At 45.7% G+C, this 23,572-nt stretch overlaps 1 protein-coding gene across 6 annotated transcripts in view; it reads left to right on the top strand.

The window, feature by feature from the left end:
• The window catches only part of GRAMD1B (GRAM domain containing 1B), a 203,686-nt gene extending 187,896 nt beyond the window's left edge, over nt 1-15,790 (top strand). For 2 of the 6 annotated variants that reach the window (XM_032802336.2, XM_032802334.2), the window contains 12 exons: nt 420-535; nt 1,121-1,277; nt 4,092-4,278; nt 4,639-4,782; nt 5,719-5,837; nt 7,895-8,037; nt 8,864-8,967; nt 9,424-9,627; nt 9,863-9,953; nt 12,983-13,090; nt 14,753-14,870; nt 15,691-15,790. In XM_032802336.2, the coding sequence (XP_032658227.1) occupies nt 420-535; nt 1,121-1,277; nt 4,092-4,278; nt 4,639-4,782; nt 5,719-5,837; nt 7,895-8,037; nt 8,864-8,967; nt 9,424-9,627; nt 9,863-9,953; nt 12,983-13,090; nt 14,753-14,870; nt 15,691-15,780 (1,581 nt within the window). In that variant the 3' untranslated portion in view covers nt 15,781-15,790. Of the gene's footprint in view, nt 1-419; nt 536-1,120; nt 1,278-4,091; nt 4,279-4,638; nt 4,783-5,718; nt 5,838-7,894; nt 8,038-8,863; nt 8,968-9,423; nt 9,628-9,862; nt 9,954-12,982; nt 13,091-14,752; nt 14,871-14,963; nt 15,477-15,690 lie in introns of those variants that run through there. The other 4 variants (XM_032802337.2, XM_032802335.2, XM_032802331.2 and 1 more) reach the window with 3 other exon arrangements.
• The last annotated feature ends 7,782 nt before the right edge of the window (nt 15,791-23,572 follow it).

Raw genomic sequence — 23,572 nt, 5'->3', positions numbered from 1 at the left:
TAAATATAGAGAGAAAGAGAGAGGTCATCAGCTTTCTAGGAAACTGTAACACCCAACAACAGTTCCGTGCCTTAGGGCATGGACAGAAACTTCCACTAGTTCCCCTAAGGCTGAGACCCCCATAGGCCTGACCTGTATCACAGCATGTTTATTCCATGCTTTTCCTGGGCTCTGGCATTCGCTGGAAGGGAGTGTTACCTAATGGTTGGAGAAGAGGAATAAGTGTCTTTGGTTTTATTCACAGCTGTGACACCTTGGGTGAGTCAAACGTGGGTGTGGTGAGGATGAGTCAGTCATTGTTAGGGTGGCACATTGAAGGTGTGAAGTGCTGTGTAAGTGCTAAGCGAGATGAATTAATTACTGTTTAGGATTCTCAGATGGAAGGTGCATGGTCTTATCCTTTCCCCCCTCCTTCATAGCCCCTGTGTCCAAAGGAGCTCTGGCACTTCGTCCACCAATGTTACGGGAATGAACTGGGGCTGACCAGCGATGATGAAGACTACGTGCCTCCTGATGATGATTTCAACACTATGGGGTGAGTAAGTGAAACTAGCTCGTGATGAAGAATTGTGAATGCTGGTGATGCCCTCAGGAAATTAGGGCCCCAATCCCTTGCATGCCTCTAGCTACCATTGAATTCAGCTTGCAAGGAATTGTGGGATCAGACTGGAGGTCTGGACTGAGCACCTGATGCTTCAGATGCTTATCATGCATCTGTACCTGTACCAGTACCACAGGTGTCAATGGACCTTCAGCACTGAAATCACAGTGCCCTCCTATTTGAGTTAAAGGAGTAGTAGCTCTGTTAGCAAGTACCAGGCTGTTACACTGACTGGAGCCAACCACTGCGATGAAGGCATGGTGTTGCACACAAGCCAATGCATTATCCTGACAAAAGATATCAAAACCTCTTGATAATTTGTATAAGCACCTGAAATGTTGGGGGCTGGAACCATGTTGGGAAAAGGCTGTTCCCACAAGGTTCCCAGTCATTTCTGCTTCCGCTCAGGCTGGAAAATACCATGAGAACATCCTTATTCCAACGTTTCCCATCTCCAGTCCCGGCCAGAGCTAGGGAAATACAGAGTTAAAGACTGGCGTGTTCTCTCTGGATTTACAGCTACTGTGAGGAGATCCCTGTAGAAGAAAATGAAGTGAATGACAGCTCCTCCAAGAGCAGCATGGAGGCCAAACCTGAAGCTAGTCCTCTGCTGCCCAAGAAGTCCATAACCGCCAGCACGTTGACTTCCACAGGGAGCAGTGAAGCGCCAACTTCAGTATGTGTCTCTTTCCCCTACCCCATCCAAAATCTGATTGCAGACCAGAGGCCAGGAGCATACAAATAAGCTGAAGGAAAGACAGGCTGTGACTTAGAGGAGAGATTCAGGTTGATAACTTAGAAGCCTGCAGAAGTTATGTGTAATCTCTTGAGGATACTGTTTTCTCTTTATTTATTTATTTAGACCTATACACACACCCTTTAAACAGGAGTTCCTGATCCTCCTCCTCTTGACAGTTCTTAAATAAACCGTGCTGTAACAGGCTGCTGCTGTAGTCTCTCTTCCAATAACCCACCCCTCACAAGCATTGCTACGATCTGCCGTTATGACCCTCCACAAGGAAAAAAAAGAAGGGAGACCTGCAAGCTGCCCTGAAAGTCATTAACCTCGCCTGTTGTATGGTGGCAATGAAAGCATTTTGGCATCTGTGGTCCCAGATTAAAGGAAACTGATTTTTCAAGATAGATTCGGGTTGTTGGTTTTCTCCCCTTAAAATCTGTTTCCACTCGTGATGTCACTCCTAGGCAGAGTTAAGGTGATTGAGATGGTCTTGCTGGACGGTTCCGTACCTTGACAAGTTTGGATTGCGTTGCGATTTAATCTCAGCTCTGAATTTCCTGGGTTTGTAGTGCTTGTTTGAGGATAATTGCAACTTGGATGTGAGATAGATATAGATATATATGTGTATGTATGTATTTGTATACTTTATATCCTTATGTATGTGGTCAGCTTTAAATGAAATATAAAAAGGTCTTTGGGAATACATGATCTAACGGCACACACGTGCACACAGAGCGTTAGCCTGATTTCCAGAGGTGTTGAGCAGCCCCAGCTGTTGTTGAAGTCAAGGGGAGCTACAGGTGTTCAAACCTGGAAAAATTGGTCCCTGAGTATATTAAAAATAAATATATCAATTAGGGCTGTTGATTAATCGCAGTTAACACACGCGATTAACTCAAAACATTAATCGTGATTAATCACAGTTTTAATCGCACTGTTAAACAATAGAATACAAATTGTAATTTATTAAATATTTTGGATGTTTTTCTATATTTTCATATATATTCTATGTTATAATTGAAATCAAAATGCATATTATTTTTATTACAAATATTTGCACTGTAAAAATAACAAAAGAAATAGTATTTTCAATTCACCGCATACAGGTACTGTAGTGCAATCTTTGTCATGAAAGAGCAACTTACAAATGTAGATTTTTGTTGTTGTTATTGTTTACATTTGCAAGAGATAATACTGCCCTCTTCTTATTTACGGTGTCACCAGAAAGTGAGAACAGGCATTTGCATGGGGCATTTGTAGCCAGTGTTGCAAGGTATTTACGTGCCAGATATGCTAAACATGCGTATGCCTCTTCATGCTTCGGCCACCATTCCAGAGAACATGCTTCCATGCTGATGACACTCGTTAAAAAAATGATGCGTTAATTAACTTTGTGACTGAACTCCTTGGGGGAGAATTTTATGTCCCCTGCTCTGTTTTACCCACATTCTGTCATATATTTCATGTTATAGCAGTCTCGGATGATGACCCAGCACACGTTGTTCATTTTAAGAACACTTTCACTGCAGATTTCACAAAACTGATTTTTTCACAAAAAAGATACCAATGTGAGATTTCTAAGGATAGATACTGCACTTGATCCAAGGTTTAAGAATCTGAAGTGCCTTCCAAAATTTGAGAGGGACGAGGTGTGGAGCATGCTTTCAGAAGTCTTAAAAGAGCAGCACTCTGATATGGAAACTACCGAACCCGAACCTCCAAAAAGGAAAAACAACCTTCTGCTGGTGGCATCTGACTCTCATAATGAAAATGAACATGCCTCAGTCTGCATTGATTTGGATCGTTATCAAACAGAACTGGTCATCAGCATGGATGCATGTCCCCTGGCATGGTGATTCAAGCATGAAGGGACATATGAATCTTTAGTGCATCTGGCACATAAATATCTTCTGATGCTGACTACAACAGTGCAATGAGAACACCTGGTCTCACTTTCAGGTAACGTAAACAGGAAGCAGTATCTCCTGTGAATATAAACAAACTTGTTTGTCTGAGTGATTGGCTGAGCAAGAAGTAGGACAGAGTGGACTTGCAGGCTCTAAAATTTTACATTATTTTATTTTTGAATGTAGGGGTTTTTTTTGTTTTTTTTACATAATTTTACATTTGTAAGTTCAACTTTCATGATAAACAGGTTGCATTATGGTACCTATATGAGGTGAACCGAAAAATACTATTTTTTTTGTTTTTTTTACAGTGCAAATACTTGCAGTCAAAAATAAATATAAAGTGAGCACAGTACACGTTTTATTCTGTGTTGTAATTGGAATCAACATATTTGAAAATGTAGAAAACAGCTAAAAATATTTAAATAAATGGTATTCTATTATTGTTTAACAGCACGATTAATTGCAATTATTTTTTTTAACTGCTTGACAGCCCTAATGTGAATCTTTCCCTCACCATCACATGTCACTTAGAGCAGGAGCATGGCTCCCCATCATTGTCTATCATGCTGTTTGCAGGAATGGCTACCTTTTTGTGCTTCTATAATTTAACCTTTTTTATGAAGATGGTGGTTAGCCCATTGCTCAGCCCCAACCTGGAGGACTGCTTTTCCTCTGGGCTCTAGTCTTTGACCTGTAGGGTGTGTGTGAGAGAGTGAGTGGCTGAGAAAGAGCTATGCCAGTGGGAATTTTAACCGATAAGGGGCATGTGTGTCAAAATCACATCACGTCGCTCTCTGTGGTGGCATCCCGATTGCCTTTCTTGCACTCTGCCCCATCCCAGTTTGACGGGATGCTTCCGGAGGAGGAGGAGTTGGTGGAGAGTCCCCTTGAGAAGGAACTCACTCTCGAAAACATCATTGGAGACAAGATCGAGATCATTGCCCCGGTGAACTCCCCTTCCCTGGACTTCAACGACAACGAGGACATTCCAACGGAGCTCAGCGACTCGTCGGAGACCCATGATGAAGGTGGGCAGTGATGGTGGGTATGGCTGTCCTGTGGTGTCTCAGGATGCCCTGGTGCTATCTTTCCCTATTGGAGGTATTGTGGGGATACTGTGCTACCCTCCTTTACTGGATCCTCGAGGTCTTCAGCAACTCAGCATCATGGGCCAGATGAAAGGGTAACAATGAAATAACTCCGTGGGGTAAATTACACTACTGCTATTACGGTCATTGCCCTGGGGGCATTAAAAGAAAGAACAGCTGTGTCTCCTTTAGGCTCTTTTCCTTTCTCAGACTGTAAAGGGTACAGTCCTGGCACTGCAAAAGGGGAGTCTTTGAGCCTGGAGGCCAGCAGCATTCTCACCTGTCTTTGCCTGCCTGCAGGGGAAGTTCAGGCCTTTTACGAGGATCTGAACGGCCGGCAGTACATGAATGAGGTGTTCAGTTTCAGCGTGGACAAACTGTATGACCTGCTCTTCACTGACTCCCAGTTCCAGAGGGATTTCATGGAACAGCGTCGGTTCTCCGGTGAGCCATGCACCATCCTAGCACATGCCCCATGCCCAGAAGCTGATTCAGGCAGCATTCTCTGAGCACTAGGTGCTATGGGCAATTCAGAAGGGGCCCTCTGCATGTTGGTCTGGAGTGCGCAGCTTAGAGGCGCAATTTAGTGTAATGCTGTTGCTACCACAAGTGTACCTGGAGGGTGAGGCTGGCTGGGCTAGGGTACCAGTGGGAGTCCTGAAGTCTTTGGAAGTTCCAGGCCCCATTTAAGCTCAGCCCACCCTTGATCACACACCCAGCTCCAGACACCAGGTTCCCAGTAGAAAACATCTCTGGCTCCACATGCAAATCCCAGCACATCACAGAGCAGCACAGTCTGTAGCCCAGGCAGAGAGTGATTCTTGGTGCAGTACAGTCCATGTTTTTACTGTAGTTCTAACATCATCTTGTGGGAAGACAGAGAGACCCCCTGACCTATCCCTGTTGCTGGATAAGGGGAGAAAAGCCAGACCTCGGAATTCCTCAGGCATTTCTAAAGCTAAAGCAATGCTACAATGAGCCTCTTTCTACCTGTTTTCTCCCTGTCCCCCAACTGGCAGCCTCACAGGACTTGAATATTGTGGTGGTTGGAAAGGCCAATACAAAACTCTTTATTTAAAAAAAATAGATAGATGACATGAATGTGAGCAGTGTCAGAGGATGCTGGATTGACAGCCCTGGGGAATGATGTTCTGGTGTATCTGTGGGACAGTCAGCAGCTTCCCTAGCCCATCCACACCAGTGTGCCTCTGTCCTTGGGGAGACCATGGCTAGGGGAAGGAGAGGTTTTCAGTCTCAAGCCTGCCAATGAGGAGAGTAATGAGGTCCAATCCTGTTGGTCCTGGGTGTGTGGATAGCTTCCCACTGAGTTAACACCTCTGTAAATTCAAGAGTCTAACTCGGTAGCCTTTCCTTTCCCAGATATTATCTTTCATCCATGGAAGAAGGAAGAAAACGGCAATCAGAGCAGAGCAATCCTGTACACAATCACCCTCACCAACCCTCTCGCCCCGAAAACTGCTACTGTCACTGAGACTCAGGTATGTGGAAGCAGAATACGAAGGTGCCAGACAGAGACTGATCAGAGGTTTATTTTAATACCCTGGGCTCTGGGATGTGCATGTGTGCTCTCTCTTTCTCTCCCCTGCTTGGCTTCCTCTGCTATTAATTTGCCACTCATTATCATTGCAAATTCTAACGGCTAAGTTGGGTTACAGGGAAGTGACTGGGAATTTCCAGGTGAAGGGAAATCTGATCCCAGAACAAACAGCCTAATTAAACAGGAAAACTACTGTCTGCACCAGTCGTTCCCGAGGTACAGCCTGTGGGGCACTTGCTGGTGGTCAGTAGGGAGCAGGTGGGTCACATGGGGATAGGTCCTGCTCTTTCCAACTGCCTGTGTAGGCATCCAGGCTCTTTATTGTATAGAAGTGCTTAGAGCCAGAGGCCAGTAAAAGCAGTTGGAAACATAGAAGAGGAGCCAGTCTGGCTGTCTTTACTTAGTAGCTGCAGCTGCATAGCAGGAAGCAGTAGCTCTGCCTTGAGACCAGAGCCTGCAGTGGCACTGGAGTTGCCAGCCACAGCCCAGGAGAGAAGTATCTAGGCAAGTAAGGGAGAAAGTAATGAGGGAGTCAGGAAGTATGCCCTGGGGAGCAGCGGGAGAAGATGACAGTGTGGCTGAACAATTTGTCTGGGGGAGTAGAAGAGATGGGAACCCAAGCAGCAAGGAAGCATTTGTAAGTGAAGAAGAGGACCATGCAACAGGGAAGCATATGCAGAATGGAAGGAGAAGGAAGCCAGCCAGGTAGCAGAGAATCATGTGTGAGAAGGCAGAGTGAGGGGAGAGAGGCACAGACCAGAGTGGGGAAAAGGGGAGATGAAATGAAGAGAAGAAGAAGCCAGTGCAAATAATTTTATTCCCAAGTGGACAAACCACTTGTCACTCAACAGAGAATCTGACACTGCTTGGTCTTTCCTTCATGTTGTTTTCCTGTGTAAGCAAATGCTGCAGCTGCTACAGAGGTGTTATCCTGGTGGAGGAGGACATGGCCTGCATTATCATGATGGGAGGGGGAGGTGTCCATGAGACACCAGTGGTTGTGTCTTCCCAGCAGAGTTAACTCCTCTTGAGTTAGCTGTGTTCGAGTGAGAGTGGCCCCACTGCAGAATAACTCCTGAGTTGCACAGAGTAATTGGTTTGGCAGCTAATGTGTTCTGCTCACTTATCTGTAACCTGTATCTCCTCTCCTCCGACAGGACAACTTGAGTTAAAAACATCTCCACACTCAAGGGGTTTCTGTTGTGTGGATGGGACTCAAGTTAGGGGCAACACTCAAATTATAGTAGAACTTGAATTACCTTTGCGGTGAAGACAAGTCTTATGAAATCTCTGGAGAATCCTTTGTCTGTACGGTCTCCGGCTTGTTAAAGTGACGAAGTTACCTTGTAAAGTAAATGGACTAGACTGTCCATTGTCCTGCACCTTATGTAGCCATTTCCACCAGTGCAAACCCTTTGTGAAATGCTACCAAACCCAGAATGGTAATGATTCACACTCATTTTGCACTGGTGTAAGTAATTTTGCAGCATATATGGCAATAGAGAATCGGGCCCATTGACTTCAGTAATTGATTATTCTATCCAGTAAGGCAGTGCTACTTAGCCTTCATGCCAAGAAACAGATATTTATGTTGTTTACAAATATTTGCAAATTCTTCCTTTTGTACAATATAAAGAGCCAGAGATAAGTTTATTGAGGAACGTCAGTTACGTAAGTCGGTTGGGGTGTTGTTTCTGATGGGATTAGGTATGTAACTAACCCAAACTGCTTGAGTTTGGAACATTATAATCAAATTTCCAATTTCAGATTCGCTATAGGGAAATACTTGAGCTTATTTTTTTTTTTTTTTTTAATGAATATACACACCAGGAAAACTCAGCTGCTAACAGAAAACTTAACACAAAGGGTCACATAGGTGGCTCTTACTTCTGCATGAGATGTTGTTTTGCACAATTGCAGTGAGGAGTCATGCTCTGTCCTGGCCTCGCTCTGACCAGACTAACCACTTCCCTGTGCTCTCCTCTCCGCTTTGCGCAGACAATGTACAAAGCCAGCCAAGAAAGCGAGTGCTACGTGATAGACGCAGAGGTGCTAACTCACGACGTCCCCTACCATGATTATTTCTACACCATTAACCGCTACACGTTGACTCGTGTCGCCAGAAACAAAAGCCGACTCAGGTACTGTACTCAGAGGGACTGTGGATTTGTTGATGATGAAAAATACTCATTCACCGGCCCCTCGAGAGCACCTTTCCTCCCAGGATCTCAAAGCACTTTACAAATAGCAAAGGTTGAACTCCTGCCCTCTGCTTTACAAGGGAAGGGTGGAGAGACTGCAAAAAGCCTGTCTTTGCCCCCCAGACCTTATCCCTTGCAAGCAGAACCTCCTCATAGCTCTTGAGAGTGGTAGGAGGGGTGGCTACCTAATCCACTGCCCCTTGAGCAGACAGTATAGTTGGTGCAAAGGAAGTGTGGGTTAGGGTTGGGAGATGGCGGAGAGCCAGAGAGCCTCTCTTTGAATAAATGGTTCATAGGGACAGCTGTTGTGTACTATCAGTTGTATCTTGTGGGCAATGGGAGGCGCCGACAGAGAGCACAGAGCTGTGAGAGATTCAGAGGGCAAGTGGTGAAGCAGAGCTACCAGCAGGTTTGTACTGGGTAAAATTCCGCAGCCTTGGAGGTTTGGGCTGGGCTTGGATCAGTGCCCGAGTGTTTGGCTGCATATCCAGTACACATCCAGACTTGCTGGGGGGGATTTTGAAACTGGGCTGAAAAGAACTGCCACAAGGAGAGGCTTTCAGGAATGGGCCACAGGCAGCATTTTGGCGCTCTAGGCCCCAGCCAGAGCCACCATCGAAATCATGAGAGGGAGAAATAACACGTGCTCTGTTGCTTTAGCAAAGGTTTGTAGGTTGTGGGTTCACTTGTCCCCATCGCATCCAGGGGGCAAAGATTAGGAGGTGACAGCTCAGGGGTAACTGGGTTTGTTCTTTTTTCCCCTCAGGGTTTCTACAGAGCTACGTTACAGGAAGCAGCCATGGGGACTTGTGAAATCCTTCATCGAGAAAAACTTCTGGAGTGGCCTAGAAGATTATTTCCGTCATTTAGGTGAGAGCTGCAGTAGCTCACGAGTTCCACCATTACCGAGGGGCCGAGGTGTGTTGATATCAGGGTTTGTGCCCGTGCGTCCTTGCAGGCAGTCTGGTGGTGTGGGATACAACAGCGGACTAGCAAGGGTCAGCTACCGTGGCTGGGTTTTAGACAGAGCTGGATGATGATATTACTTCACATTTAGCACTGCCCATTGACATGTGCGGATTGTGAGATCTCAATGCTTTAGCATGAACACAAGGTGGTCAGCACCAGACATTCGGCCAGGTGCATTATGGATGTGCTTGCTTTCATCTTCTGAAGCTGCCAGTGCTGGGCCCTGCTTTGGCCCAGAGGGTGCACTGGGCAGAAACTGTGTTGTTATGGTCCCAAGCCTCTATGAAAGTGACCTTGTATAGAGTGACCCTCAGTTATTTTCCCTTGATATTAAACACGTTGCCTGACTCACTGCAGAGAGCGAACTGACCAAAACTGAGAGCATGTACCTAGCGGAGATCCACAGACAATCCCCCAAAGAGAAGATGAGCAAGCAATCCACATTGCGCCGAAGGAAACGGCCCCACGCCCACCTGCGGGTGCCACACTTGGAAGAGGTGCTGAGTCCTGTCACCACCCCCACAGATGAGGAGGTTGTGCATCGCATCAAGCATGTGGCAGGTATGGAATTGCTAGCTAGATGCTAGGCTCTTCGAGGATGGTTATGGGGTGGAGCTGGGCCCCTCTGGGGGCCAGGGGTGGAGTGGGGCTGGGGGCTAGACCCCTCTTAGAGGTAGGGGTGCAGTGGATTGCAGCCTCGGGTGATTGTTGGAGTGGTATTTAGGAGTGTGGAGAGGATAGGAATTGAGCTCTTCCTAGGACATAACTTAAATGCATGACAAATGCTTTCCCTCAGGTTCCACGCAGACGCGGCATATCCCTGAGGACAGTCCCAGTGGCTTCCATCTCCAGAGCGTCTCCAAACTGCTGGTCATTATCAGCTGTGTGTGAGTGACTCCTTACGCCCTCCTAGCTTGCTCAGTCTTTCTCCTTGGGTCCTCCTTTCTCTAGGGGGAAGGGAGTGGGTTGGATAAAGAAGGAACCGGATAGGAGTCTGAGTCACCATGTTGAGATGTGGATCATCTCCAGCAGAAGCTGCCCCAAAAGCAAAAACTAAATAAATTAACCTTTTAAAAAGCACCTCATAAATGTTCCATATAGTTGAATTCTAGCTCTGGTCAAAGGTTTGGGTCAGCTCCTGCTGGGGACGATCCACATCTCAATGTTGTGACTCAGATGCCTATCCAGTTCTTTCTTTATCCAACCTACTCCCTTCCCCACCCAGGCCTGACCTTGCTCTCAGCCAGGCACAACCCTGCATTCCTACACATTCCCAGAAGTCCTAGGAGGTAGCTCAGCTCCAGAGTACACTTTGTTCACCAGAGCACTGGGGAAAGGGCAGGCTGTGTCGGGAGGGGGAAATCTATAGTCAACAGAGGAGAAGGGAGGCTAAGCCAATGAGAGGCCAGAGAAACGAATATGAACATGAGACCCCATAAATAATGACTGAAGAGAAAGGATTGTAAATTACAGAAACATTTTTGGAAAGCGAGGAATAAAACAGGTTCTTTTTATTGCATCCAGGGTCTTGGTTTAGACATTTGACAAATTAAGGATTTTGCACAAGTTATGCAGAGACTGTAATTTTTTTAATTACCTACTTGGTACCACACACAAAGAACCCAGCAGTTCCCAGGAAAGTAAAAGTGTGGTGCATTTGTCATGTAAACTGTTATACCGTAGTGATAATGTTAAAGGTACTACATTACTACTACTCCAACAACGTTTTTATTATTTTATTTATTTTATTATTTTCTTGTTATTTATTTACGTTAGTTTTTGTTGTATGTGACCAGTCGTTTTGCTACCTATTTTCCTCTCATCACATTCCAGTGTGAAACCTTCTTGGCTACTTGCAAATATGTATGTTCCAGCGTTCTGGAGAAATTCCATATTGGAAGGAAATCAGCCCATTAGGAAGAGATTTCTAAGAAATCTTAAAATTATAAACAGATTTCTTAGAAGAGAAAAAGTCGGGGGATGGATTGGTGAGAACTGGGTGTGCCTGTACAATGGTCATAGCAGCTATTAAGAATCAGGACTGCTGGGTTTTAGTCCTGTCTCTGCCATTTATTTTGCAATGGCTACCACAGCGGTGGGCTCCTTAGAAATGCACAGATGATCCAAACAAGCTTGGTCCAGCGACAAGACCTCTTTCAGTCTTCATTTACCCACCTATAAAATGGGAGTCCTGATGCTTACCTGCCACTTAGGCTGTTGGGAGATTAATGCACTCATGTGTAAATGACTTTGGGAGGAAAGTCACTGTACAGGCACCTGACAAAGTATTAATGATTTACTGTGACCTGTACAGAGAGGAAAATCTTCCCCAGGACTTAACCTAACTGAAACATGATCCTAATAACAGAGGATCCTCTGAACCAGTTTGAATAAAGTAAGAACAACCCCATTCTTTTTCCCCCAAACTCAACCAGCCTTTTCAGAGGTTTGGAAAATTTGAATTTACCATTTGAATTTTACTTTTTAAATTGCTGTGCCTCTTTTTCTGCACTTCCTGGTCCTGGCTGGGATAAGGCTGAAGACACTTTCTGACAGAGCTGGTACATCTAGTGGCAAGCCAGATACTTCCTGCTGGATGTGCTCAATAATTCTGGCACCGTGGTAGGCATCATCAGCTAGATGCACATTTGGCAGTGCTGCAGATATCTGCAGTTAGACTGACCTGGTGTATCTGGCAGCATGGCAGATGTTTGCTGCTGGACATAGCAGTACCTTCTCTACCAAAACACTTTCTTCTGGATGCACCTGGCACATCCAACCGTTTAGGTAAGAAAGCACAAAAGATCAATATAGAATAATCCCTGTTAATAGGCTATCAGACAGCTGTCTGACTGGAATGACTTAGAGGCTACCAATGCATCTGCTTCCAAACTGGTGCACCAGAGATCAAAGCGTTTGTAATATTTTCAGAATGCTATATCTCGCCAATGGCCATTAGCCAGAACCCTGTACCAGAGAAATGGGGTTGGCCCACTGGTTCTGAAGCTGTGGGGATGTTCACAGGCAGCCCCAAATATGGTAATTAAAAGCCTCCCATCTTGGTTGGCATCTTTTATCTGAGCTGCTGATGCATCTAATAGATATAACAACCACAAATGCCAGGTTGCTGCAACCTTGTATAAAGTCAGAGCATTGGTTGGCATGCTGTGCCGTCAGGCTCCTCTCATGCAGCTTGGTGCAAACAGAGAAAGAGGTGCTTGCAACTTGAAATGTGAATTTATAATCCGGACAATACCATGTGCAGGTGCCCTAAGTGTGGTGATCTGCAGGCATCACTCAACCTCTGCTGTGCTGCTAGAGAAAGAAGAGCATTGTCCTTAGAGAAACATGCATGCAGCTACAGCTTTCTTCCCTTCTCTCTCCTGTCCTTCCTCTACCTTTTCTTTCCTTCCCTTCTGTGTATTATATGTATCCACCAGACGTTGCCCCTCAGTTTCTCCTGTCGCTGTGCTGGTGTTTCTAACCTCTAGCTCCTCCATCTTTTCTCTTTCCTGCTCCCATTAGGATTTGTTTCAGGTACTGTCTCTTTTTTACCTCTTTACTCGTGTGTTTTTCACCTGCTTGTCTCAGTATCCGATAAAACTCGGCACCCACTGAGCTGGAATCCTAATCCACCAAACTTGGTATATTCGTTGTCTGAGCTGATCTGTCAGTCTCCCCATTGCTCCGCCTCTAGTTGTGTTCATTTCATGAACTTCTGTCTGCTCTCTTTCTCTTTCTCAATTAAAGCTTCAGGTCCTGGTCACCCAGTTCTTATCCAGGCCAGACTGCCACTCCCATCAGCTGACTAAGGCAGCCAGTACCCTGGGACCTTTGGGGCATTTTCTAGGGTGGGGCTTGAATGATGTATTATAGTTGGGGATGTTTCCACCAGTGTCTTTTTTCTCCTTCCCAGTCTGGTGCTGTTGGTTATTCTCAATATGATGCTGTTCTACAAACTTTGGATGTTGGAATACACCACCCAGACCCTCACCGCATGGCAGAGCCTGCGGCTACCGGAAAAGTAACTTTGCATTTTATTGATTTTTGCCCCTCGTTAACCATTGCTTCGTGTAGACATGGGTGGCTTTTCCAAAACTCCACAGCCTAGAGCTGCCCAGTTGCCCCTTTCCCAGCCCTACACACTAAAGGGAAGACCCATTATTTGAACTGGAACCAAGCAAGCTGAGGCTTACACTGGGGGTGAGAATCAGGCCTTTCCTGCTATAGACTCTGCTAGATGAGCAGTACTCTCCAATGGTTACAGCATGGGACAGCAAGCCAAGGGTCACCTAGGGCTTGTTTTTGGCTCAGAAAAGGGAGTGTGGTGTAATGTGTAGAGGGAGTCAGGACTCCTGTGTTCCATTCCTGACTTTGCTATTGACTCTGTTGTGTGACCTCAAGCAAGTATTGTCACCTCTCCCCTCTGTGGCTCTGTTTCCATGTCTAAAATGCAGTTAACAGTACCTACCTTATCTGGATGCGGGTTGAGTGCTGTGGTGTATAATTAATTGAGTGCAGAGCATTTTGAGATCTTTGGACCAAGATACCCTGTTTGGGCATATTGTTAGTAAAATGTGTGGGGAGAAGAGGGGGATATGAGGAACTATCCACTGGTCTCACTGTGTTCTCCAAAAGTGCCAGAACTTAAGCAACTTCAGATGATCATGGATAAAATTTTCAAAAGAGACTTAAGAGCATACGTTCCATTGATTTTGAATGAGACTTCATCTCCTAAGTGCCTTGGACATTTTTGAAAACGGGAGAGTCTCCTGAGACACTTGGGTGCTTCCGCTTAAAATGAGAAGGTGGGGGCGGTAATATTTTTTTATTGGACCAACTTCTGTTGGTGAGAGAGACATGCTTTTGAGCTACACAAAGCTCTTCTTCAGGTCTGGGAAAGGTACTCAGAGTGTCACAGCTAAATATAAGATTGAACAAATCGTTTACTATAAGTAGTTAGCACACATTCTAAGGACCCATTCAAGGTAATGTGACCTGTTAACATCCCTGTAGTCATAGGACAAAAAGGGGGGTGAAGGGGTTACAGATTGTTGTAATAAGCCATAAATCCAGTGTCTTTATTAAGACCATGATTTTTAGTGTCTAGCAAAGTTATGAATTTAAGCTCCCAGGTTCGTCTTTTGAAAGCGTTGTGCATGTTTCTTTTGAGGATGGCGACTGATAGATCAGATAAAGCATGATCACTTGGAGGAAAATATTCACCCACAGGTAATGTGGTGTTTTTGTCTTTTATCATTTTCCTTCGTGAGTTCATTCGAGAGTGTAGTGATTGTCTGGTTTCACGCATGTAGTTGTTGTTGGATATTTTATATATATATAGCTTGTCTCTCTCACTGACAGAAATTGGGCCAATAAAAGAATTACCTCACCCAACTTTTCTCTCTAATATCCTGGGACCGGCACAACTGCATACATCTGGAAATGTTCATTTCAAAGCATCTTCACTGAAGCTGAGGTTGGGCAGAGGTTTCCAAGGAAGACAGTGTGTGGGGGGTGGAAGTTTTATGAATGAAAGAGTGTGGAAGGGGTGGGGGGTTTGCTCTGGCTTTGAGGTGAATCGTCAATGACATCCTTTTACTCAGCAGCCAGGAACTCTCCTATATCCGTCCCACCCCTTGCTTCTCCAGAGCCAAACTATTTGTGTTTCATGTGCATCTGACAGGCTACCCCAGTCTCAGTCAGAATGGGCTCAGTTGCTAGAGTCCCAGCAGAAGTATCATGACACAGAGCTACAGAAGTGGCGTGAGATCATCAAATCCTCCGTGATGCTTCTAGACCAGGTGAGAACAGCATCTCCCAGCCACTTGCTCCAGAAATTCCAATTACATGAGACTGGGTGGAACACTTCTACAACCACCCTGCTGTCTGTCTAGATCCTTACCCAGGCTGTCTCTAGCTGTCCCCACATGCACATCATGATCCTTCAGGCCCATCTTCAAACAGGACTAGTGCAAGCAGGTAAGCTTTGACACCTTCAGAGCAATCCTGAATTCTGGAGCTTCTCCTTCACCGAGTACCCTAGGCCAGACGGTGGATGTAGCATCAGGGCTGGAATGCTTGGTGTTCACATCCCAGTTTGATCCACTCAGCCCTCCACAGTCCCATGGTAATATAGACAGATTGACTCCCATGCAGCTTACCGACTGCATGTCTTCCACATGAGACCTTAAAGAGAGAGGAGGTCTGTTCCGTGTGAGCACTGGAGATCCTTTAGGGCACTTTAGAGCAGGGGGATGATGTTTTTGAACACTCCTGCCCTGTCCCCGCTACCTGTTTGCTGGTCGGTGTCCACCCTCCCCCACAGAGAGGGGCTGTCTGTACAGACTTTGCAGTTTGTAACATGCTTTTGCTTCCATTATTGTTTTAATAACATATATCTGTCAGAAACCTAGATCCTAGCTGTCGCTCTCTGCTCCATCTGCCCGGCTGGCCACGCACCTCTCACTCCCTGTCGCTTCCAGGCCAGGCACTCTGGTACCAAGCCAAGGAGTGCAATAGGAACACCTTTCACCAGATCGCGGTGGGGAGGCTAGGTTCAAAGCCCCAGCGTCTCCAAGACTTTACAGCAGTCAAACACTCAGGGTAGCTTTTGTCTTGCAGATGAAGGATTCACTAGTAAACCTTCAGAATGGCATCGGGTCACGCGACTACGGGTCGGAAGCAGAGGAGAAACGGAAGCATTTCCACTAACAGAGGCGAACACAGGAGGCCAGAGGATTGTGTGCAATATGTGTATATAGATCATATAAATATATATATACAGAATATAAATATATATATATATATTATATACAGATTTTAAAAGAGGAAAAAAGCCTATGTACTGAGGAGGAGAAGCGTGGGTGCAGACCTCCAACACTGGCTGAACTGGAGCGTCTCTGGGGTAGGACAGGATGCGATGGCGGGGCTGTGCTTTCCCAGCACTGAGGCACTGTCCGGGAGAGTGCAGCTCATGCTTACCTGTTCCCATGCACCTCTCTTCTGTGTATTCCTGACTTTGTTTGCCTGTTTGTTTTAAAGGGAAGAATTGGAGCAAATGCCCCTCCTCCTCTCTCTTCCCACCTGAGGGTACCTGAATGTTGAACAGGTATTTAAAGGGGACATTGTCAACTTTACCTTGCTCCATTGAGGACGAGGAGGATTTTGCTAGAAGACATCAGTCCCTTGTGGGAGTAGCCTACTGAATTGAGCAGGCTTTGAGCCATGAGAGTTCTCTAGGAAACTACTCTCATTCAGTAGTGAATGGGGTTTGTTCTGAGCCCTCTGCTAGAATGCTGTAGCAGGGGTGCAACTCGTCATTAAACTGGCCAGCCTAATTTTGCTAAGTAAAGCACAGAAACTGAACCAGATTTTCTCAGTGAAACATTTCACTTTTTATTAATAGAAGTTACATTAATGGCAAAGTAGAGGGGCGCTGACATGGGTTGTTACTCAGTATTCCTGGCTAAATCCAGACCCTGGCATATCTCATTGAAGTCAGTGAATTTGGTCCTTTGGTTCTTTTTCACTTGACAACGTCCCCTTTACATGCTGTTTTCCTCAACTCTCCATGCGTTTGTGTTCCTGTCAATGCGCCACCCCTGTGCTAAGGAGCTGCAGCTGTGCTGAAAGGGCTATCTGTGCTCACTTCCCACTCAGAGGCAAGTAAAGCCTAGTGGCTCTGACTTGATAGAACACCCTGTTGTTTTTTTTCTTGTTGCTCACTATTTTTAAACCCCTTCTGTCAAAAAAGAAAAAAAAAGTGAGCTAGGTGAGGGCATTTGGCATGTACCAGTATCTACTTACATACATCTTACCTCTGGTGGAAACTCACAAGGAGAGGGAGCAGCTTCCTTTTACAAAAAAGAGAAACCACAATTGCAATTAAATGGATTGAATAGATCTGTATCAGGAAGCCACCCACCCTCCAGTTGCATTGCTGATCCCTGGAGATGTTAGAAGTGGGGTGGAAGAAAGGCCCGGCCACACAGGTAATAGTCATTGTTAGAAAGATGCTGTAAACAGGGGAAGTTTTGGTGCATTTCCTGTTGTATTGTGGCGAACCTTTTAGAATGAGGGTAGGCCGGGGGTATCAATAGTGGCAGCTATGGGGCATCCACGCAGCAGGCAGCTTAGGCTGTTGCATTTGTATTTATTTTGAAAGGTCATTTAAACGAATTGATTTTTAATGATCGGGCATTTTAACCCAGCAGAGGTCAAGAGAGGAAGCCTGAGGGGTGTGGTATGTCATGTCCTGGGCTCAGCATGTTAGCTCGGCAGCTGGTGAGATGTCTGTCTGGGTATGAATCCCACAGCAGATGGGCATGTTTTGTTGTGTCTTGGAGGAGCAGGAGAGGGACACAGCGCAGTCGCTGGGGACTTGAAAATGCCATACCTGAGCCCATGACGTTTGAGCAAGCTTTGGTGACTGGAGGGGACTAGAAGCAAGGGCAAAGATTTAGGAGTTATTACTGGACGCACTAAACAAATGGGAACCCATCACGGTTAGAGCCTGATCCTGAGGTACTGAGCACACACAAGTCACGCTGACAGCAGAATGACACCATGTCTTTATGTTGTGCTTTGCAAAACTGGATGAGTATCATTGTCCTTATTTACAGATGGGGAAACTGAGTCACAAAGCAGTGACATGAGGTGTTTCACTGGTAGAGCCAGGAGTACAACCCCACGTCATCAGTCTTGTGCACTAACCCACACTGCAGGTGATCAGCAGCTCTCAGGATCAAGCTCTGACAGTGGCACATCCCTTTACGTGGTGAAAGGATAGAGGGGATTCGCGGTGGTGACTAACATGCTTCCCCATCTTGCCTTACCAATTGGATTATTTGGTCTATGGACCCTCTATCTCCACCATCTCTGACTCTGGAAGGATTTTCTCAAGCAGGTGAGATCACCTGACACAGCCCCGTGTAGGGGTAGTATTGAGTACTGGGTGATCTAGCAGATCTGCTTCATCTCTAGCTTCTGCATGCGCTGAAAGAGCAAGGTGAGCAGCTGGCCCTTCCGGCACCATATCGCACTGGCCTATGCAGCTCTAGAAGGCGTTTGACTAAGCCATTTATTACACACGCCTCCTAAAAATGTGCTAGCTGCCTAGTTTGGCTGGGGAGGTATTGAAGCTGTCTGGGGGGCATGTTGGTGTCTTGTATGACCGGGACTCTTAAATTCAAACCATGACTATCTTAGCAGACTACCGGCGAAGGGGGAGAAAGATAAGGCAAAGGACTATAGACGAAAACATGCCCAGGAACCTAGGGAATGTACTGCTTTACATAATTTATTGTATTTATACTTATTTATTTAACTTAATGCTGCTTAAAACTGTACGTCTCCCTGGCATTTCCTGATGGAGCCAGAAGCTGTTGCTGAAATGGGCAACGTAGAGTGAGCGTGAGCCCCTAGCACTGAGGAAAGAAGAGACCAAGGCTGGAAGTTGAGGCCGGTCAGTGCCTCCTGCTGTGATGAGGATGGGTTTGTTTATCATAGGCACAGACCTTTCAAAGCAGCAAAGAATCCTGTGGCATTTTATAGACTAACAGACGTTTTGGAGCATGAGCTTTCGTGGGTGAATACCCACGTCATCAGATGCACCCACGAAAGCTCATGCTCCAAAACGTCTGTTAGTCTATAAGTTGCCACAGGACTCTGCTGCTTTTACAGATCCAGACTAACATGGCTACCCCTCTGATACAGGCCTTTCAGTGTCTCCTCCAGCCAGTTAAAGATCTGTTCATCTAGTCTACCCCTTACCCCAGCAGTCCATTTTCTAGAGTTTTGTCCAAGAGCCACAGCTTCCCTGGAAGAGTCTGTTCCATCCAGCAGATCACAGGCCTACACAAACTTGTGCTGCTTTAGTTAAACTGCTGCAGATTACTGTGTATCCATTCATAACCAGTTTCAAAATGGTGTATCCCCAGCCTGTAAATTTATAAGCTAAATGGTTAAAAGTGTCTACACATGCAGTGACATCACTTCAACATCATATTGTTAGTGAAATCAGTGCAACTTTACATATAGAGAAGCCCTTAGTGTCAGGAAGCTTTTCCTGGCCCACTGGCAATAATTCCTGTCTGGCTTTCAGCTAGTGTATCCTTTGTTGTCTCATAGCTCTGCTTAGCTAGCCTTTTTTAAATTCAGATCCTCACCCTTTGCTTCTCTGCTCCACTTGCAGTGAAGAAACACACCCATTTCTTTGCCTCTCGCATTAGGGGTTGAAGTAGATTATTTAATGTCAATAGGGAGCCAGAATTAAGGTTAAAGGAGACTAAAAGAGTTAGGTACCCAAATCCTATTGCAGTTCAATGGGAGTTGGGTGCCTGACTACTTTAGGGTCCTCTGAAACTTCCAGCCTGAGGTGTGCTTATGGTTAAAAGTCTGTTGATAATCTAGCAGAGCTTTCTAGTGGTAAAATGGAGACAGAGATACATGGAAGGGAGGATACTGTAAGTACAGCTGAGGTGAAGGTTAGTTTTCACCCTGGACTCTTCTCTCTGAAGCTCGCCTGTTTTGACCTAGCCTCAACACATGGGCAGACACATTTATTGCCCTGCTGACCTGTGGGGGGAGGTTCGTAGCCTTTGTTTGGCATTCTGCCCCCACAGGCCCTCATTCTTCCACTGTGAGTAACCAATCAGGTTCATAGGCAGAACAGTTTGGTTTGATTTTCAGTGGCTGACCAATTGTGAAATAGATTTTTAAAGGGTTTATCCTTCCACTCCACTCCTCTTCATGCTGCAGCTAAAGCACCAGCCAGATATAATATACACAAACTAACATAAAGAGCGAATGGCCTAAATAGTGCTGCGTCAGATGCTGCAGCGCTGGAGGGAGGGGTAGAAGGGCAGATCATCTGGGACCCCGATTCTCAGCTCTAATCCTTCCGTATGTGGAGAAAAAAGGAGTTTGCTTGCTAAACCCAGTTTTCAAACTTGGCTGCCTAAATTAGGTACCTACACTCTGCCCAATGGTGCTTACCTGAAAACGGGTATTTTGGGCAGTAGTGTCCGTGCCTGTGTTTGAAAATGGGGGCCTAGTTACATAAACCCAAGACTTACTCATTTATAAAACAGCCATCATCCTAGGATAAGTGTGCAGTTCAGCTGTGGGAGAGCTGGGAGCAGAGGAGGAAGATGGGTAGGCAAACACTCCTAGACTCATTTCAAAACTTTGGCGTTAGTGGGAATGTTGTATTCCTGTTAGAGCGGGGTGGAGAAAGAATGGAAACAATTTCAGCCTATGTACTTGACTATAATGCAACCATGCTTTTGGAAGGGTTCAATCCTTAATGTATAGTACAAGTCACCCATTAGCTAGGAAGAATCACGATTAAAAAAATGGGTTTAAAATAGATAAGCCAAAATAATTAGAATCAAGGTCACACAACTCTGAACTCCCTATGCAGCAAAAGCTAAAGCCTGAACCACAGTTTCAAAATCAGCATATATAGTATGTAAATACTTTAATCTTGGACGGTAGTTGTGAATGTCATGATCTAACCCTGGCATGAACGCTCCAGCTTTGACTACTTTGCCCTCTGGTAAAGCTGATTGCATGGTTAAATCGCCAATGCCAATTTGGAACCAGTTTCCTATCTCAGATCTCTCTCACTCAGGAGCTGTAATTTCTAGCTCAAGTAGCTATGCCCATGTTATCTTGATCAGAGGTAGCGGGTATGTCTACCCGAACTGGAAATTACACCAGTTTAGACAAAATCTATGGACAGAAAGGGTGCATCTCTAGTAGAGTGTAACCTTCTACACAAATGTATTTTTTAATGCACAGTTTAAAAGGAAGAGATGGTTTTTGCTGCAGGTATAATGTGTTGGCTTTACTGAGCTCTATCCTGAAAGCTGCTCTGTGGAAATAATGCTTGTGTCACCAGCAGCAGCCCTTAAACGGACCCATGTTCCCATCCCAAATATAAACAGGTAATGATCAGTCAGGTACAGCAAGCCAAATTCTTCTCCCATTTAAAGCCAGACAATTCCAAGGAGTCAAAAATTTACTCAGATGTGAAGGGGACAGTTCAGCCCAATATTTCCTCTTTGTGTATATGCTTAGTTGTCAGCTAATTTTCCTAACCTACATTTTTATAGGAGGGGGATTGTTTGTTACAAATGGACAGCTGCAGTCAAGACCGTAACCCCAGTTGGCTGATGTGCACTGCAAGACATTCTGTGAGGAGTCTGCAGTGATTCCTATGCAAGTAAGGAGGAAGGTCCAGCTCTTCATTGGAATGAAACAATAATAGAGCTGGATATGGGTCAGGTAAGCATCCAAGAGATTCACTGCCTAACTTGGCAGCTCTGGGCATGAACTCTCACAAAAACAGCCTCTCTCAGGGTGCTGTGGCTCTTTTGCTTCCAGTGGTGGCTAGAAACGTGAAGCACAGTAGCATGACAACACCATTAACATGTACAACGTTGCCTTCAGCTCACTTCCCCTTTAGCTCCTCAGAACAGGAGGAGTAATGCCGAGGCAGAGTGAGGTTGAGCATCAGATACAATGGCAACCCTCCGTCCAAATTTCTGTTCATTAGAATGCTAAGTACACAAGAGAGGATCTCTTTTCTACCACTACCTAGGAACAGGGCATGCTTCCCTCTCCTATGGCCTCGGAGTCCATGCCTCTTCCTGGTAGCTTTGCATTCCAGGGCTTAGACACATCACTTGCCATGCAGCTAGCAGTTACCAGAATGGAGAGGAGTTGGAGCAAGGCAGATGGTGGCTTTTCCATCGTTCAGCACTGGAATGTGGAATTGGAAGAAATCTCTTCCAATCTCTTCTCTCCAAATCCAGCCCAAAGCTAAAATGACCAGTGCTTCTCTCACCACATAAGCTAATAGAGCTTAATGTCAATCACTTCGGAGGGTCAGTGTCCTTCCTCTTCCACCCAGGACCTTGCTGGATAAGGGGTCTCTTGAGTGCTGCTGGAAAGAGTAGGGGAACCTCAGGGGAGATCAGCTCTGTCCTCTTGGGGGACTATCCAAAACAGATGGACTTTTCTCCCTCTACACAGGCTGAGGGCAGGTAGTCCACCTGAGATACACAGTCAAGATGTCTAGTGTCTTTTCAGTTGAGTTGTAGGCAAGATATGAACATCCCATGATAATTTGTACCAGGTTTGAGAGCAAGATCTTTTGGTTACTTACTACAGTTAGCTGATGTTTGACAGGAGAAGAGCATAGCCAACAATACAGGCTTATGCATGCTCTGTAGCACAGGTCCCTTCCACATGCATCCAGAACCAACCTTCTCCAAAGAATACTTCAGTATCCTAGAGGAAGGGCCTTGCTCCTTGCAGTGATTATTCTACAAGGTAACCTTCTGTGCTTGTTACTGTAGAATTCTGCTGTATATTTTTGTCAATGAAGCTGCTCTTCCTTTCCCCCTCAAACCCGCTGTAGGTTTCACCCATTTCAGCACAGCCTTACCTGGCAGTTTGCAAGCCCTTAGGCTCTGATTTGCTACCACTGATGGCTTGTTGGGGTGGTAGAATAGAACCTGGCTTGAGGTTGAGAAGTGGGAGGGCACGGGTTGTGAAATTACCTCTGTTCTTGTTTAACCAAGACTGTGGGTGAACACCACTAGACCAAAGTGTCTGAAATAACCAGTCTGAGAAATGACTACTGTGCTGTACTGTTTGCAGGAGAGAACTGTACTGAACCTTCACTCCGTGTCTGATGAGCCTCTGCTTGCTCTCTGCCTGTTGGTGAATCTCCTTTGTGCCATAACGTTTTTTCTAAATGTGCAAACCAGCCAAAATAGTGTGTTACACTTCCCTCTCCACTTGCTCAGCCATAGCTGCACATTCCCTTAGCTACACAGGGAGAGCTGGCCCCCAAAACACATTCTGCAGCTAGTGCTTGCATAGCTCCATTTCCTCCCCTCCCTCACCTCACTGCTGCAGGACAATCAGCTCTTCTCTATCCCACTCTCCCTCTGTCCAAGGTGGAATGACCGGATGCTATCCCTGCTTGTCCTTCCTTGCAGCAGTTTGTGTTATGCTGGGAAAGGACTTTCCTTCTGGTGAAGGAATTATATTTGCACGTGACTCAGGGAGGCTCCTCTGACAATTTTTGTTACCTCACTCATTTTGGTCAGTTTCATTGCTAACGTTCAAGGGCCAGCTTCCTGAACCTGATTTTTGAGTTAGAAAAATGCAGCAGACAGCGCTGCTCAGGCATGTTCTATTTCCAAGCTCAGTCTGAACTGCCCCAGCAGCCCTTGACTGTGGGGGACTGGCAGCTGCTACTGCTAAGAAACAGCAACTTGAGCCAACAAAAGGCTGGAGCTCGTGCCACATCAGTATCATTCTTCACTGAGATGGCGTGGGAGCCTCTTGTCTCCCTCTCTCATTACACACTTAACAGAACAAAAATGGAAGCAGCAGCCTGCACTCTTGGTACGGTACATTTTGCAGTGTTTCCCATGGGTTGCAATGCATTTTTTCCCCACAGCTCACACCTCAAACCTTCCATCGC

The sequence above is a fragment of the Chelonoidis abingdonii genome, chromosome 18 (assembly GCF_003597395.2).
Source record: "Chelonoidis abingdonii isolate Lonesome George chromosome 18, CheloAbing_2.0, whole genome shotgun sequence".
In the NCBI taxonomy this organism is placed as follows: Eukaryota; Metazoa; Chordata; order Testudines; family Testudinidae; genus Chelonoidis; species Chelonoidis abingdonii.
The sequence above is the reverse complement of the archived record's forward strand: the minus strand, read 5'-3'. Positions and strand labels throughout refer to the sequence as shown.